The sequence below is a fragment of the Camponotus floridanus genome, unplaced genomic scaffold (assembly GCF_003227725.1).
Source record: "Camponotus floridanus strain SB8 unplaced genomic scaffold, Cflo_v7.5 scaffold51, whole genome shotgun sequence".
NCBI classification, from domain to species: Eukaryota; Metazoa; Arthropoda; class Insecta; order Hymenoptera; family Formicidae; genus Camponotus; species Camponotus floridanus.
In genome coordinates, this window is record NW_020229670.1 from 1,287,775 (window position 1) to 1,302,559 (window position 14,785).

The following is a 14,785-nucleotide window of genomic DNA, read 5'->3' on the forward strand; positions in this document are numbered from 1 at the left end:
TATATTAAACTGTAACGAGAAATAGACGTTTCTTTTATATAATTCGATGTAACACATTGTGAATCATTCTGCTAGCGAACACGATAATAACAGCTATTACAGTTTTATATTTAGAAATTTATAAATAAAAAATTAATTAGCATTTATAAATAAATAATATTTCTTGAAGTTATTTGATCCATATGCAAGTTAATATATAGAATAAATATACTTTTATTGATAAATATACTTTATCTTAAAAAAAAGTCATGAAATTATTAATTTATATAGTTTTAATTTATTTTTAGCTTTTCGACATTATAAATCTTATACAGCATTGTATAGTATTACACAGATTCTAATTTACTTGCAAATTACTGTGACAATTAATATGACGCTATTACAATTGTTTTGAAAGTGTTCAATATGAAGTTAATGTTAACAATCAAAAGAATATTAAGGCTTTACATGTGAAAGCACAAATTTGAATTTTTGGGAGGAATAAAAGTTAAATGCGAATAATTATGCGTTAGTTTAATACAAAATTAAAAATTAAAACAAAAAATTGATTTAAATAAAGATATTTAAAAATTATTTAAAAATTGGCAAGTAAGATCCATTAAGATATGATAATTGGAGCGCAAGCAACAGGAAGAAGAACACCTTTCTTTTTCTTTTAATTATTAGTATATTTGATATTTTATAACTGTTCGTTACGATGTGCATTAAACACGAATGCCTCACTGGCTTTTACTTACTAATTTTTGATAAATTTTTTAACATAAAATTAATTTCATATTACTTTTCCGCTTGCCGAAAGACGAACTTCTTTTTCTCCTTAATTCTTTTTTCCTTTTTAGGAAAGAAAGAGAAATATTAAAATTAAATTATAAATTGGGATTTATTTATTTATTATAACAGAAAATTTCATTTGCTTTATTGTTTAAAATTTCCAAAAAACATATGTGTGACACCGATCCAATGAAATTTGTTACATGTAGATTGCTTTGATTGATATGTATCATGCCTGAATACATATAAGCATTTATTCCATATGTATATAAAAAAATGAACTTTCGAAGGAATGCATTACATGCCTTATATAATTACAACATATTAATATTTCAGTTATTTTTCGATTGTTTATTTGACTCCGTTTTAAACTACAAAGTTGAAAACGAAGCGAAAACAATAACATAAATATATTTAATGATGCCATATAACTTTGTTGAGGTCGAAAATAACAAACCTTCCCCGTGACTTTAAACGGCAAACGGCTTTAATTTCCTCGAGTTCGTCACTAACGGATTATATCTTGATCAGAGAAGACCAAATAATAGAACATACAAATTCACAGTCTTAATTTCATCTCGTAAGTAAAATAGCAATCAGTTATATGAGTAGAAGCAAGAAACAGGAAAAAGAACACCTTTCTTTTTCTTTTAATTATTAGTATATTTCATATTTTAAAATTGTTCGTACCGATATATCCAATAAACACGAATGCCTTACTGGCTTTTACTTACTAATTTTTGATAAATTTTTTAACATAAAATCAATTTCATATTACTTTCTCGTTTGCCAAAAGACAAACATTTTTTTCTTCTCTTAATTCTTTTTTCCCTGTTAGAAGAGAAAGAGAGATATTAAAATTAAATTTCGCAGGGAATTTATTAATTTACTATAAAAGAAAATTTGTTTTGCTTTATTGTTCAAAATTTCCATAAAACATATGTGTGACACCGATTCCGTGAAGTTTGGTACATGTAGATTGCATATGTATTATGCTCGAATATATATAAGCATTTATTTAATATGTACATAAAAAAATGAATGAGCGCAAGAAACAGGAAAAAGAACACCTCTTTTTTTTGTAGTTATTAGTATATTTCATATTTTATAATTGTGCGTACCGATATATGCTTTAAACACGAATGCCTTACTGGCTTTTACTTGCTAATTTTTGATAAGTTTTTTAACATCAAATTAATTTCATATTACTTTTCCGCTTGCCAAAAGACAAATTTTCTTTCCCCTTAATTCTTTTTTCCCTTTAAGAAAGAAAAAGAGATATTAAAATTAAATTATAAATTGGGATTTATTAATTTACTATATCAGAAAATTTGTTTTGCTTTATTGTTCAAAATTTCCAAAAAATATATGTGTGACACCGATCCCATGAAGTTTGTTACATGTAGATTGCAAATGTATTATGCTCGAATATATATAAGCACTTATTCCATATGTATATAAAAAAATGAACTTTGGAGAGAATGCATTACATGCCTTATATAATTACAACATATTAATATTTCAGTTATTTTTTGATTGTTTATTTGATTGTTTTTTTCCGTTAAACTACAAAGTTGAAAACGAAACGAAAACAACAACATAAATATATTTAACGATGCCATATAACTTTGTTCAGGTCGAAAATAACAGACCTTTCCTGTGACTTTAAACAGCAAACGGCTTTAATTTCATGGACTTCGTCACTAATGATATCTTGATCAGAGAAGACCAAATAATAAAACATATAAATTCACAGTCTTAATTTCATTTCGTAAGTAAAATAGCAGTTATATGAATAGATATTGAAATTTGAAAGTTTCTTTTAAAATATTATATGTATTATTTCTTTATTTATTATTTATTATTATTATCTATTTTATTTTTTTATTATTTTACTATTTCCTTTTGCTTTCATTATTTTTATAATAAGATCTTTATGCTTACACCTTATACTCTCTAAAACTCATATAAAATAAAATATAAAAGCAAAATTATATTTTATATTATATTATTTTTATTTTAAAAATATTTTTGTACAGATATTCAAAAGGAGGTGTGACATGGCTACTTTGAAATTTTTAATAAATATTAGCCTTATATTTACTGCTACAGCGACTTTGTATGATCAAAATTCAAGCAATGATTTGATTCCTGTTCAGGAAGATTCAAGCAATGATTCGGTGATTAATTACCGTTTACCAGCTAATGTAGTTCCGGTACATTACAATATTAAGCTAATACCATACATTGTGGAAGATAATTTTACCTTTGAAGGAGAATCCAATGTTAACATCACAATTCGTCATGTAACGCAAACCTTGAGTTTACACGTTTTGGAATTGACAATAAACGAAACAGAGACATCGTTGTTTGATAATAATGGTATTATCTATACACCGGCAATGTATAATTATGACAATATAACACAAATCTTAGTTCTTAATTTCAATGATGAGCTGTCACCTGGAAATTATATTTTGAAAATGCGATATGTTGGTATCCTACATAACGACTTGAAAGGCTTTTTCATATCATCTTATATAAACGAGGAAGGAAATGATGTGTAAGTAAATATCAGTATCTGAAAGTTTTTTTCTACTATCATATATAATATTATTTTTAATTATTTATTATTATTATTATTAATTTGCTACGTTTATTAACATTATGTTCTTTTAATATGCTATAATCTTTAACTACTATATGAAATGTATAATTTAATGTGGAATTGTGTGTGTGTTTATTGTAATTTCATAATTGCATATATATATATATATATATATATATCTACTTCACCTATGCAATATTTTAAATACTTGTCTACATAATATTGTGCATTCTTGTTAATATAATAATATATTTTCTTATATTTTAAATTTTTTATAAAATTTTGAAGTATAATTTTATTCTAATTTTTTTGAAATACAAATCTAATAATATTTTAAATATAAATTTTAAGAAAATTTTTGAGAGTGTTGTGTGTATTATTATGTGTATTATTATGTGTATTATTATATTTAATTACGTTCAATAATTGATAACTATTTAATAAAATGTAACAAAGTGCGATTAACAGATTTTTGAAAAATTACACAAATGAATTTTGACAAACTTTATTACTTTATTTAGTAGTGTTAATATATGTTAATAATATATAGCGTATCTCCTAACTTTACAAAAATATTATGTACCATTGTTCAAACGTCAATCTCATTTATGTGTTTCCATATTTAAGTTATGCATCTTTATTTGTCATCATTCATGGTAACAGAAAATTTCATAATCAAAATCGTATCATTGAAATGTGGTAGGTGGTTTGCCGCAACGTATTTCGAACAGACTTTTGCGCGACGAGCATTCCCATGTTGGGACGAGCCAGCATTAAAAGCTACTTTCGATATCTCCATAAAACATCATCGAAATTATACAGTTCTATCCAATATGCCAATACGGAAACAATTGGACGGTGGTAACAAAGACGGCATAATATGGACGCATTTTGACACGACTCCCATCATTTCTACCTATCTCGTAGCGTTTGTAGTGGCCGATTTTGTTCGCGTTCCTACTGAAGATGAGACCATTAATCTATGGTGTAGATCGAAATTGGTACCGGACACAAAACTTGCACAAGAAGTTGTCCAAAAATCTAAAACGCTATTGACAGAATATACCAACAGCACCTCTAAAGTTCCAAAAATGGATCTCGTAGCACTCCCGCGATTCACAGTTGGTGCAATGGAAAATTGGGGACTTATTATTGTTGTGTAATATATGCAAAAAATATCAATAGAATAAGATATATTTCAGATATCTTGTGTCATATAAATTGAAATTTTTTTCAACTTTTGCGAAATTAATAATTCTGTATAATTAGTATTGAACTATATTATAACTATAGAATTTCACGATAGAATATATTATTTATTTATTGAAAATTATAATTATTATTTAATGTGTTCTTTTTTATAATAATAGAAATTATTATTTTTTTTAATAAAAAGCGAGGTTTAAAAAATTTTTTGGTTTTTTTAATAATTTAAGGTTGAATTCAAAATTAAATTTTTTTCTTTTGAATAATTTCAAAAGGATATAAATGCGGACAGACACGCACGCGTACATACACATATATACATATGAAAGAATAAAAATATAATTGAATTAATTTGGATTATACAAAAGTTGAAAATGATATAAATTAAAGGAATATATATATAGTATAAAATGTTTAAAATACGATTACGTAATTATAAAATATTTTGACGTGTACATAACATTTATATCATATTTTTTTAGTGAAACATACTTTGCATACAATGAAAGTGTCAATACAATACATGGTAAACTAGTTGTTGCAATGACAACAACACATGAAATGGCGCATCAGTGGCTTAGTAATGTAGTCACTCCATTATGGTGGTCTCAGACATGGTTAAGTGAAGGATTTGCGACATTCTTCCAAATGTATATTCTCAATCAGGTAAATTCATTATTGCAAGTTTTATTTGAATATAAGTGAGCATTTTCGCAAAAAAGTTTCTATTATTAAATTTATTAAATTCAAATATAATATAATACAGTTGAATCATTCATGATTTTATATATGAAAAACTATTGTATCTATCTAGTAATAGTAATGTCTCTAGTAATCTCTAATAATTTCAGATTATGAATATTTGAGAATTTAAAAACAGATTTGAAACAGATTTCTCTAAAAATATTATATTATTACATGTACAACATTATATTATTACATGATATTATTATATGTCATAGTAAATGATATTCTATTATTAATGTATAATATTGACTTTTTAATTTCAATCAAACTTTATTTGATTGATATTAAAACTTATGTATATTTCAGATGTTTGAGGATTTGCGAATAATGGAATACTTTGTTGTTGGTATTCAGCAAACAATTCTTCACAAGGATATTAATATGAGTATGACACCAATTACATTAGATGTTAGTAGCCCAGAAGAAATTAAATCACTCTTCCTTGATTCCAGTTATGGCAAAGGTAAGATAGAGTAAATAAATCATCATCCTCAAATTTCGGAATGTAGATGATTTAAAGTAAAAAAAACAATAAAATAAAATACATTTTTTTACTGTTGACATGTAATGTTCTTTATCACAATGATCAACCTCTTCTATTAGCTATGTTTACGAATTGGATTTTTGTATATTTTATCATATAAGGAAGACCGGGCGCAAAAGTAACATTTTTTTTGTATTATAGGTCATTAATTAATTATCGTTAGAGATATAAAAAAAAGATTATATGTAGAAAGACTCCATTTATTGCTCTATTATTATACCTCTGTTTCAATCTCAAATGATAAATATTTAAAGAATTATTATAGCTTTTCGCAAGTACGTTGACTGTTACTTTTGTTCTGGAGGTCTGAGACGAAAGTAACATAGACTGGGAATGAAAGTAATAGTTCGTATTTTCGGAAAATAAATTAAATATAACTTTTTTAAATTTAAGGCAACTTTTATTATAATCTTCTATTAAACATGATAACTTTTATTATAAACTTTTATTATAAACAAGATAACTTGTATTATATTATATTAAAATAAAAAATAAAATAAATATTTATTTTTATCATCTTTAAACGTAAAAGAAATAGTCTTCGTTAAGCAAAATAATTATAAGTAATATCGTAAAATAATTATACTTAATATCACACTAGTTTTGTACTTTTTTAAGTCTAAATAATAGTTTAATTCTAAATAATAATGTAAAAATTGAAATATGATGAATACTTATACAAAAGAGATTGATATATATTCTCAATCACAATTATGGCATTCGTAATAAGAATTGCCTTCGGTATAGTTGTTATGGGACCAGTTTTTATGCTTTAAGCATTGAAACATGTTATTTTCGTCCACAGAATGTCGTGTTACTTTCATCCCCAAACACATTTTTTAGAATAAAAGCATTATAACCTAAATATGATGCAAGACTTAGTCAAATGAACTATAAAAACTTATGAATACATTTTAGAAGAATACACCGACAAATAATTATGTCAATATATACACTTATACTTTAATTAGACATAGATACAAAAAAACTAAAACAAGAAATACTTAGGTGAATAATGCAAATACACTAATTTCATTCCTGCATGTGCAACCGGCGCGATCATTCTACAACAATTAGCTGAAAAGGAAAAGAATCGGGGCATACGCGTTTGACTATATAGTACAAATTATTCAACATATTGTGTAGTTTAGTAGGAGGCTTGTTACTTTTTTGTTGACGCCGTTACTTTTGTCTCCAATCTCTCCTATCGGTTTTTGTATTTATTTATTTTTATTGCAGCACCCGCTATAATGCGCATGTTACAACATATAATTACCGATGAGGTATTTCGAAATGGTCTTATTAAATATTTACGCACGCAGTAAGTAATATATTCATCCTTTTATAGAAATTTTGCATGTGTGAAGTATTCAGTGTAATAGTAATTTAACTTAAAAGTAAAAAGTTTAAACTGATGTTTCATCGTTAAGTTGCTCATAATAAATCTATCGATAAAACACTATACAAGTTAAACTATTTTTTACATTTCTAAATGAATAACTCATTATATTTTTCAACAAACTACTTTTATATTTTCCAATAAACAATGCAACAATTTAATAATTATTAGAAAACTAAAAATTTTATTATTTAAACAAGGATAACTTATAAAATGATAAATATTACATGAGTTTAAGCATTGCAAATAATCTCTGAAAATTTTACAAAACTTTATTCTAATCTTTCTCAGAGTAAAACAATGAATCATTATTATATTTTGATTACGTCGATATAAGATATATTCGATAATTTCAATTGTGGATTTATCTATACTTATATGACTTGTTGCATTATAATTCTATTAACAAATCTATCTTGTATTTTTTACTTTAGTCAGTTTAGTTCTGCTACTTCCGACGATTTATGGAACGCTTTGCAAGCAGTACTAGACACATCAGATGTCCCACATGATGCTTATAGATTGAAAGAGATAATGGATACTTGGATAAAACAATCGGATTTTCCTGTAGTTCATGTGACCCGAAAGAAAGACACTAATGAGATAATATTAACGCAAGAATATTTCGTTCTGAAAAATGAAAATGAGAACGTCAATGATAATAAATGGTGGATACCTTTGACTTTTGCTACGCAAACAAATCCTGATTTTTCTAATACCTTACCCACTCATTGGCTAAAACCACAAGATCGATATATAACGATTGATGGAATTGATCCAAATGATTGGATTATCGTCAATTTACAACAAACGGGTGAGTATCTTTAATATATACTTAATATTAATTTAATATAAATTTTTAAATTCGGATTTACTTTTCTATTCATGAAGACCAGTAATCATTAAATTTATAATTAATAATTTATCATTATTATTACATATTTTTTAATTTCTATGTATTTTTTACAAATTTTTATTTTTATCTTTATTTTGTACATACTCTTTATAATATTTACATTTACAATGTATAATATAAATTTTCAACATGCATATATAAATTTGACTAATATTAAAATAAATGAAAACTATCACATATATATATATATATATATATATATATATATACATACATATATATATACACACATATACATATATATATAAACTTACCCGCAAAAAAAGCGGACCACGAAATTTTAACAATTTTTTCACATTTTCAAGTAGCGATAAGTCAGCAAATAATCATTGTATCGAAATGAAACAAAGCTCAAATTAAAGCTTGAACATTTCTCTTAAAAACCAGAAAAACCAAGTTGAAATTACAAAAAATGTTTTTTGGCGGACGTTGAAGATAGCCTTCGAAAAATAGGAAATAAATTTTTTTTTTAACTGTTGCGTTGCTCAGGAGAATCTACACGCTAATACATAAATGTATGAATTTTGAAGCTCATTTATTTCTTAACAAATTCATATTTTAAACAATTTTCTTCACGACTTTTTTTAACAAAGTTATACTGATTTGAAGAAAATGTTGCAAAATTGGCCTTTTCACCGCAACGCTTTGCAAGAAGAATCGAACAATTTAAAACAGAAAAAATTTAAAACAGGAAGAAATTTGATTAACAGTATACTCCGACAAATCGAAGAATTGATAAATGTGAAAGAAGGCAATATGCATTATTAAACACACGCACACACGCATGCACACGCACGCACGCACGCACACACGCACACACGCACGCACATACATGGGATCAGATTCGTGCCACGTCCACGTCGTTGATAATAACATCTGGATAATGCCAATAGCAGGATACATGCATATGCATATGTACACGCACGCACTCACACAAGATTTAAATCCAACCATATGGATCATCTTGGGTCGAGAAGAAAATGACCATTTTGCAACATTTTCTTCAAAACAATATAACTTTATTAAGAAAGCTCCTAGACGATTGTTTAAAATATAGATTTGTTAAGAAATAAATGAGCTTCAAAACTCATACATTTGTATCAACGTATAGATTCTCCTGAGCAACGCAACAGTTTTAAAAGAAAATTTGTTTCGCATTTTCCAAAGGCTATCTTCAACGTCCGCGATTTTATAAAATTTTTTGTAATTCCAATTTGGTATTCTTGGTTTTTAAGAGTTCGAACTTTAATTAAAGCTTTATTTCATCTCGATACGATGATTTTTTGCTGATTTATTGCTATTTAAAAATGTGAAAAAATTGTGTTAAAATTTAGTGGCTCGTTTTTTCTGCGGGTGAATGTATATATATATATATATATATATATATATGTATATATATATATATATATATATACATATATATATATATATATGTATATATATATATATATATATATATATATACAAATAAAATATTAAAAAATATAAATTAAATTAAATTAAATTTTCTTTTTAATAAATTATTTAATTATTTAATTATTTAATAAATTTTAGCGTAATTTATAATATTATTTAATTTGATAATAGGATATTATCGTGTTAATTACGATTCTTCCATTTGGCAAAAAATTGGGGATTATCTTAAATCTGACAATTATACGAAAATCCATGTACTCAATCGTGCTCAAATCATCGATGACGCCTATCATTTTATGATGCTAAATAAACATGATATCATGATGTTTCTGAATATTATTAGTTATCTATCGCAAGAAATAGACTTTATACCGTGGTATTCTATGTTTAAAATATTAACACTTACGGAAGATATTTACAAAGTTCCAGAAAATGAAATTCTCAAAGTAAGTAGCATATAATAATTTGAAATTACTTATTAGTAATATAATTACTTAAGATGAAAAAATATATGTACACGTATATGCACGCGCACGTGTTTGAGCGTGTTTGATTTTGTATATCAAACATACATTGATTTTTATCAATTATAAAACGTTGTAAAATTAAAATTATTATATAATTTTTCTAGTTATATATGCTCAAACTTTTGGAAGGTCTTATTAAAAACGTAGGATACGAAGAAGATCCTACCGAGAATGATCTTATAAAACTTAAAAGAATTGGAGCTTTAAAATGGGCATGTACTTTCGGTCATTCTGAATGCAAGAAAATGGCCACTGTTAAATTGAATGAATATTTCGCAGATCCTACAACACATAAGTAATTTTATTCTATTCATTAAATTCTAATTAGTTCTAATAAATTATTATAAAAATACATATGACATAATATTATTTACTTCATAAGTTATTAGGATTTTAGACACATATTCACATTAATATGTGTGTGTGTGTGTGTGTGTGTGTGTGTGTGTGTGTGTGTGTGTGGGTGGGTGGGTGGGTGTGTGTGTGTGTGTGGGTGGGTGGGTGGGTGGGTGTGGGTGTGGGTGGGTGGGTGGGTGCGCGCGCGCGCGCGCGTTTATGTATATACATACCCGTCGATTTTTTTTTATTATATGTTATAGAGTTTCGCCAAATTTAAAAAAATGGATGTATTGTAATGGCTTTATGGAAGCAAACGCTTCTATTTTGAATAAGTTATACGATAAATTTGTAAATAAACCTGATGAAGAAGTTTTAATGTTCTTGATTTGCTCTGACAATACTGATATTATAATTAATTTCTTGAACATATCTATATCGAACAATTTAACAAAAATTGATGCTTACTATATAATTTATTCTTCTATTATCAAAAAACACGCAAAGAATAATATAGTAATCGACTATATATTAACAAATTTTAAAGAATTATTCCCAAGGTATTTTAATAACATATTTAATATTAATTGTAAACACATATTTTAATTTTTATATTTATTCATTATAAATCTTTTAATTTTTTGCAGATCCAAGGATGCAAATAGTGCATTAAATGATATAATTGACAATGTGTATTTTAAAGAAAAACTTGACGAGGTAAATTTTATTATTCTAAATTTTACATTTTTATTTATTTATATTTAAATTTATTTACTCCATTTTTATACAAAATTGTAGACTTCATAATTTTTCGACAGTTTGCTATTGTTATTAAAATTTGATTAATTAAAATTGAAAAATATTTTTAGTTTTATTTAATAAATAATTACATTAATACAATAAATTATTTTCAAAGATTTGGTGATACAAAAAGGAGAAAATTTATTTCAAACAATAGTAATAGTTATATATTTTTCTATATGTATTACATTGATTTGTTAACACATTAGTTTTATATAGAATTATATAGAATGATGAAATTTAACTGAAGTTGTTATATCATGCTTTTATTACATAATAAGACATTCAATTTCTGATAAGGTAAATATAAATTGTTTTTAGATAAACGAATTTGTAAAAAATGAATTTGAAGAGAAAATATTCAAAGATGTACAAGACAAAATAATAGGACGCAAGGAACTGCTAGATACACTTGTCTCATTTCAACCACCTAATATAAAAGAGAAATTAAAATTATAAAATAATTATAATTAATTATAACAATTGCAAAACGTTTACTTATGTATATGTTTATTTATGTTTGATATTAATTTTGAAACTTGTCAGAAACTTCCCGTTTTTCAATTGAGAATAAGTTTTATAAGATATACTATTTTATATTTCTTACGTTAATATCTTTCTAAGCTTAGTCTTCATAATTTTATTCCTTTTGTCTTTTATTCAAATTATGTTTTATATTCCATATAATTTAGAGCTCTCTGACTGAATATAATAAAATTATAAGTCGAATTATAATTATAATTTGTATATATGTATTTGTAATTATAAGTAAATAGAATTATAATTATAATTTGTATATATGTATATATCTATGTATGTATATATACATATGTATGAATTTTTCATAAGTATCTTAAACTGTAACGAGAAATAGACGTTTCTTTTATATAATTCGATGTAATACATGGTGAATCATTCTGCTAGCGAACACAATAATAACTATTACAGCTATTACAGTTTTATATTTAGAAATTTATAAATAAAAAATTAATTTGCATTTATAAATAAATAATATTTGTTGAAGTTATTTGACCCATATGCAAGTTAATATATAGAATAAATATACTTTTATTGATAAATATACTTTATTTTAAAAAAAGTCATGAAATTATTAATTTATATAGTTTTAATTTATTTTTAGCCTTTCGACATTATAAATCTTATATAGCATTGTATAGTATTACAGATTCTAATTTACTTGCAAATTACTATGACAATTAATATGACGCTATTACAATTGTTTTGAAAGCGTTCAATATGAAGTTAATGTTAACAATCAAAAGAATATTAAGACTTTACATGTGAAAGCACAAATTTGAATTTTTGGGAGGAATAAAAGTTAAATGCGAATGATTATGGGTTAGTTTAACATAAAATTAAAAATTAAAATAAAAAATTGATTTAAATAAAAATATTGAAAAATTATTTAAAAATTGGTAAGTAAGATTCAGTAAACTATGATAATTGAAGCGCAAGGAAGAAGAACATTTTTCTTTCTCTTTTAGTTATTAGTATATTTTATATTTTATAATTGTTCGTTACGATATATGCATTAAACACGAATGCCTCACTAGCTTTTACTTTCCAATTTTTAATAAATTTTTTAACATAAAATTAATTTCATATTACTTTTTCGATTGCCAAAAGACAAATTTTCTTTTTTCCCTTAATTCTTTTTTCCTTTTTAGGAGAGAAAGAGAGATATTAAAATTTATTAAATTACAAATTAGGATTTATTAATTAACTATAAAAGAAAATTTGTTTCACTTCATTGTTCAAAATTTCCAAAAAACATATGTGTGACACCGACCCCATGAAGTTTGTCACATGTAGATTGCATATGTATTATGCTCGAATATATATAAGCATTTATTCAATATGCATATAAAAAAATGAATTTTCGAGAGAATGCATTACATGCCTTATATAGTTACAACATATTAATATTTCAGTTTCTTTTTGATTGTTTGTTTGACTCTGTTTTAAACTACAAAGTTGAAAACAAAGCGAAAACAACAACATAAATATATTTAACGATGCCATATAACTTTGTTGAGGTCGAAAATAACAGACCTTTCCCGTAACTTTAAACGGCAAACGGCTTTAATTTCATGGAGTTCGTCACTAACGGATGATATCTTGATCAGAGAAGACCAAATAATAAAACACACAAATTCACAGTCTCAATTTCATTTCGTAAGTAAAATAGCAATCAGTTATATGAATAGATATTGAAATTTGAAAGTTTCTTCTAAAATATTATATGTATTGTTTCTTTATTTATTATTTATTATTATTATCTATTTTATTATTTTATTGTACTATTTTGTTTTACTGTTTTATTTTGTATTTTATTATTTTACTGTTACTTTTGCCATCATTATTTTTATAATAAGATCTTTATGTTAAGATCTTATGGTCTCTAAAACTCATATAAAATAAAATATAAAAGCAAAATTACAGTTTACATTATATTATTTTTATTCTAAAAATATTTTTGTACAGATATTCGAAAGGAGACTTGACATGGCTATTTTGAAATTTTTAATAAATATTAGCCTCATATTTACTGCGACAGTGATTTTGTATGATTCAAGCAACGATTTGATTTCTGTTCAGGAAGATTCAAGCAATGATTCGGTGATTAATTACAGTTTATCAGATAATGTAGTTCATTACAATATTAAGTTAATACCGTACATTGTGGAAGATAATTTTACCTTTGAAGGAGAATCCAATGTTAACATCATAATTCGTCATGTAACGCAAAACTTGAGTTTACATGTTTTGGAATTGACAATAAACGAAGCGGAGACATGGTTGTTTGATAACAATGGTATTGTCTATACACCGACAACGCATAATTATGACAATATAACACAATTTTTAGTTCTTAATTTCAATGATAAACTGTCACCTGGAAATTATATTTTAAAAATGCGATATGTTGGTTTTTACATAAAGACTTGGAAGGATTTTTCATATCATCTTATATAAATGAGGAAGGAAATATGATGTGTAAGTAAATATTAGTATATGAATGTATTTTCTAATATCATATATATTATTATTTTTTATTATTTATTATATATTATTATATATTTGCTACGTTTATTATCATTATATTCTTATAATATGCTATAATTTTTAAATACTATCTAAAATATATGATTTAATGTGAAATTGTGTGTGTGTGTATTTAATATTGTAATTTCATAAATGCATGTATATCTGATGGGAGAAAGTTCTGTAACGGTCAAATATCTTGGAAAATAATGATTATGGAAGAAAATGTTCCATACAAAAGTTTTAGTATATGAAATGGTCTATTATATGATTATATTAAAATGACCTTCATGTGACCTTGAAGGACACCGTGAAGGTCAACTTTGAAATCTTAAATGGAAACTCCTATTTTCTATTACATATTCTTAAAGCTGGTGTCAAGACGTTTCTGAAACACTGGTTACAAACCCTTTTTGCTTGAGATCTTTCTGAGTTACGAATCTTCAAA

The 14,785-nt window shown here is 25.1% G+C and overlaps 1 protein-coding gene across 2 annotated transcripts; it reads left to right on the forward strand.

Moving 5' to 3' along the window:
- Positions 1–1,244: 1,244 nt before the first annotated feature.
- LOC105252686 (aminopeptidase N) lies at positions 1,245–11,823 on the forward strand. 2 transcript variants are annotated; one of them, XM_025412493.1, is made up of 13 exons: positions 1,245–1,351; positions 2,408–2,542; positions 2,811–3,334; positions 4,083–4,538; positions 5,068–5,251; positions 5,639–5,795; positions 7,116–7,197; positions 7,710–8,089; positions 9,779–10,053; positions 10,239–10,429; positions 10,734–11,030; positions 11,118–11,187; positions 11,593–11,823. In XM_025412493.1, exons 3-13 carry the CDS (start codon positions 2,832–2,834, stop codon positions 11,728–11,730), a joined length of 2,733 nt encoding a protein of 910 aa, XP_025268278.1. In that variant the 5' UTR covers positions 1,245–1,351; positions 2,408–2,542; positions 2,811–2,831; the 3' UTR covers positions 11,731–11,823. The 2 variants fall into 2 exon arrangements, with proteins under 2 accessions (XP_025268278.1, XP_025268279.1); XM_025412494.1 differs by lacking the exon at positions 1,245–1,351 and having other exon boundaries at positions 2,390–2,542.
- The last annotated feature ends 2,962 nt before the right edge of the window (positions 11,824–14,785 follow it).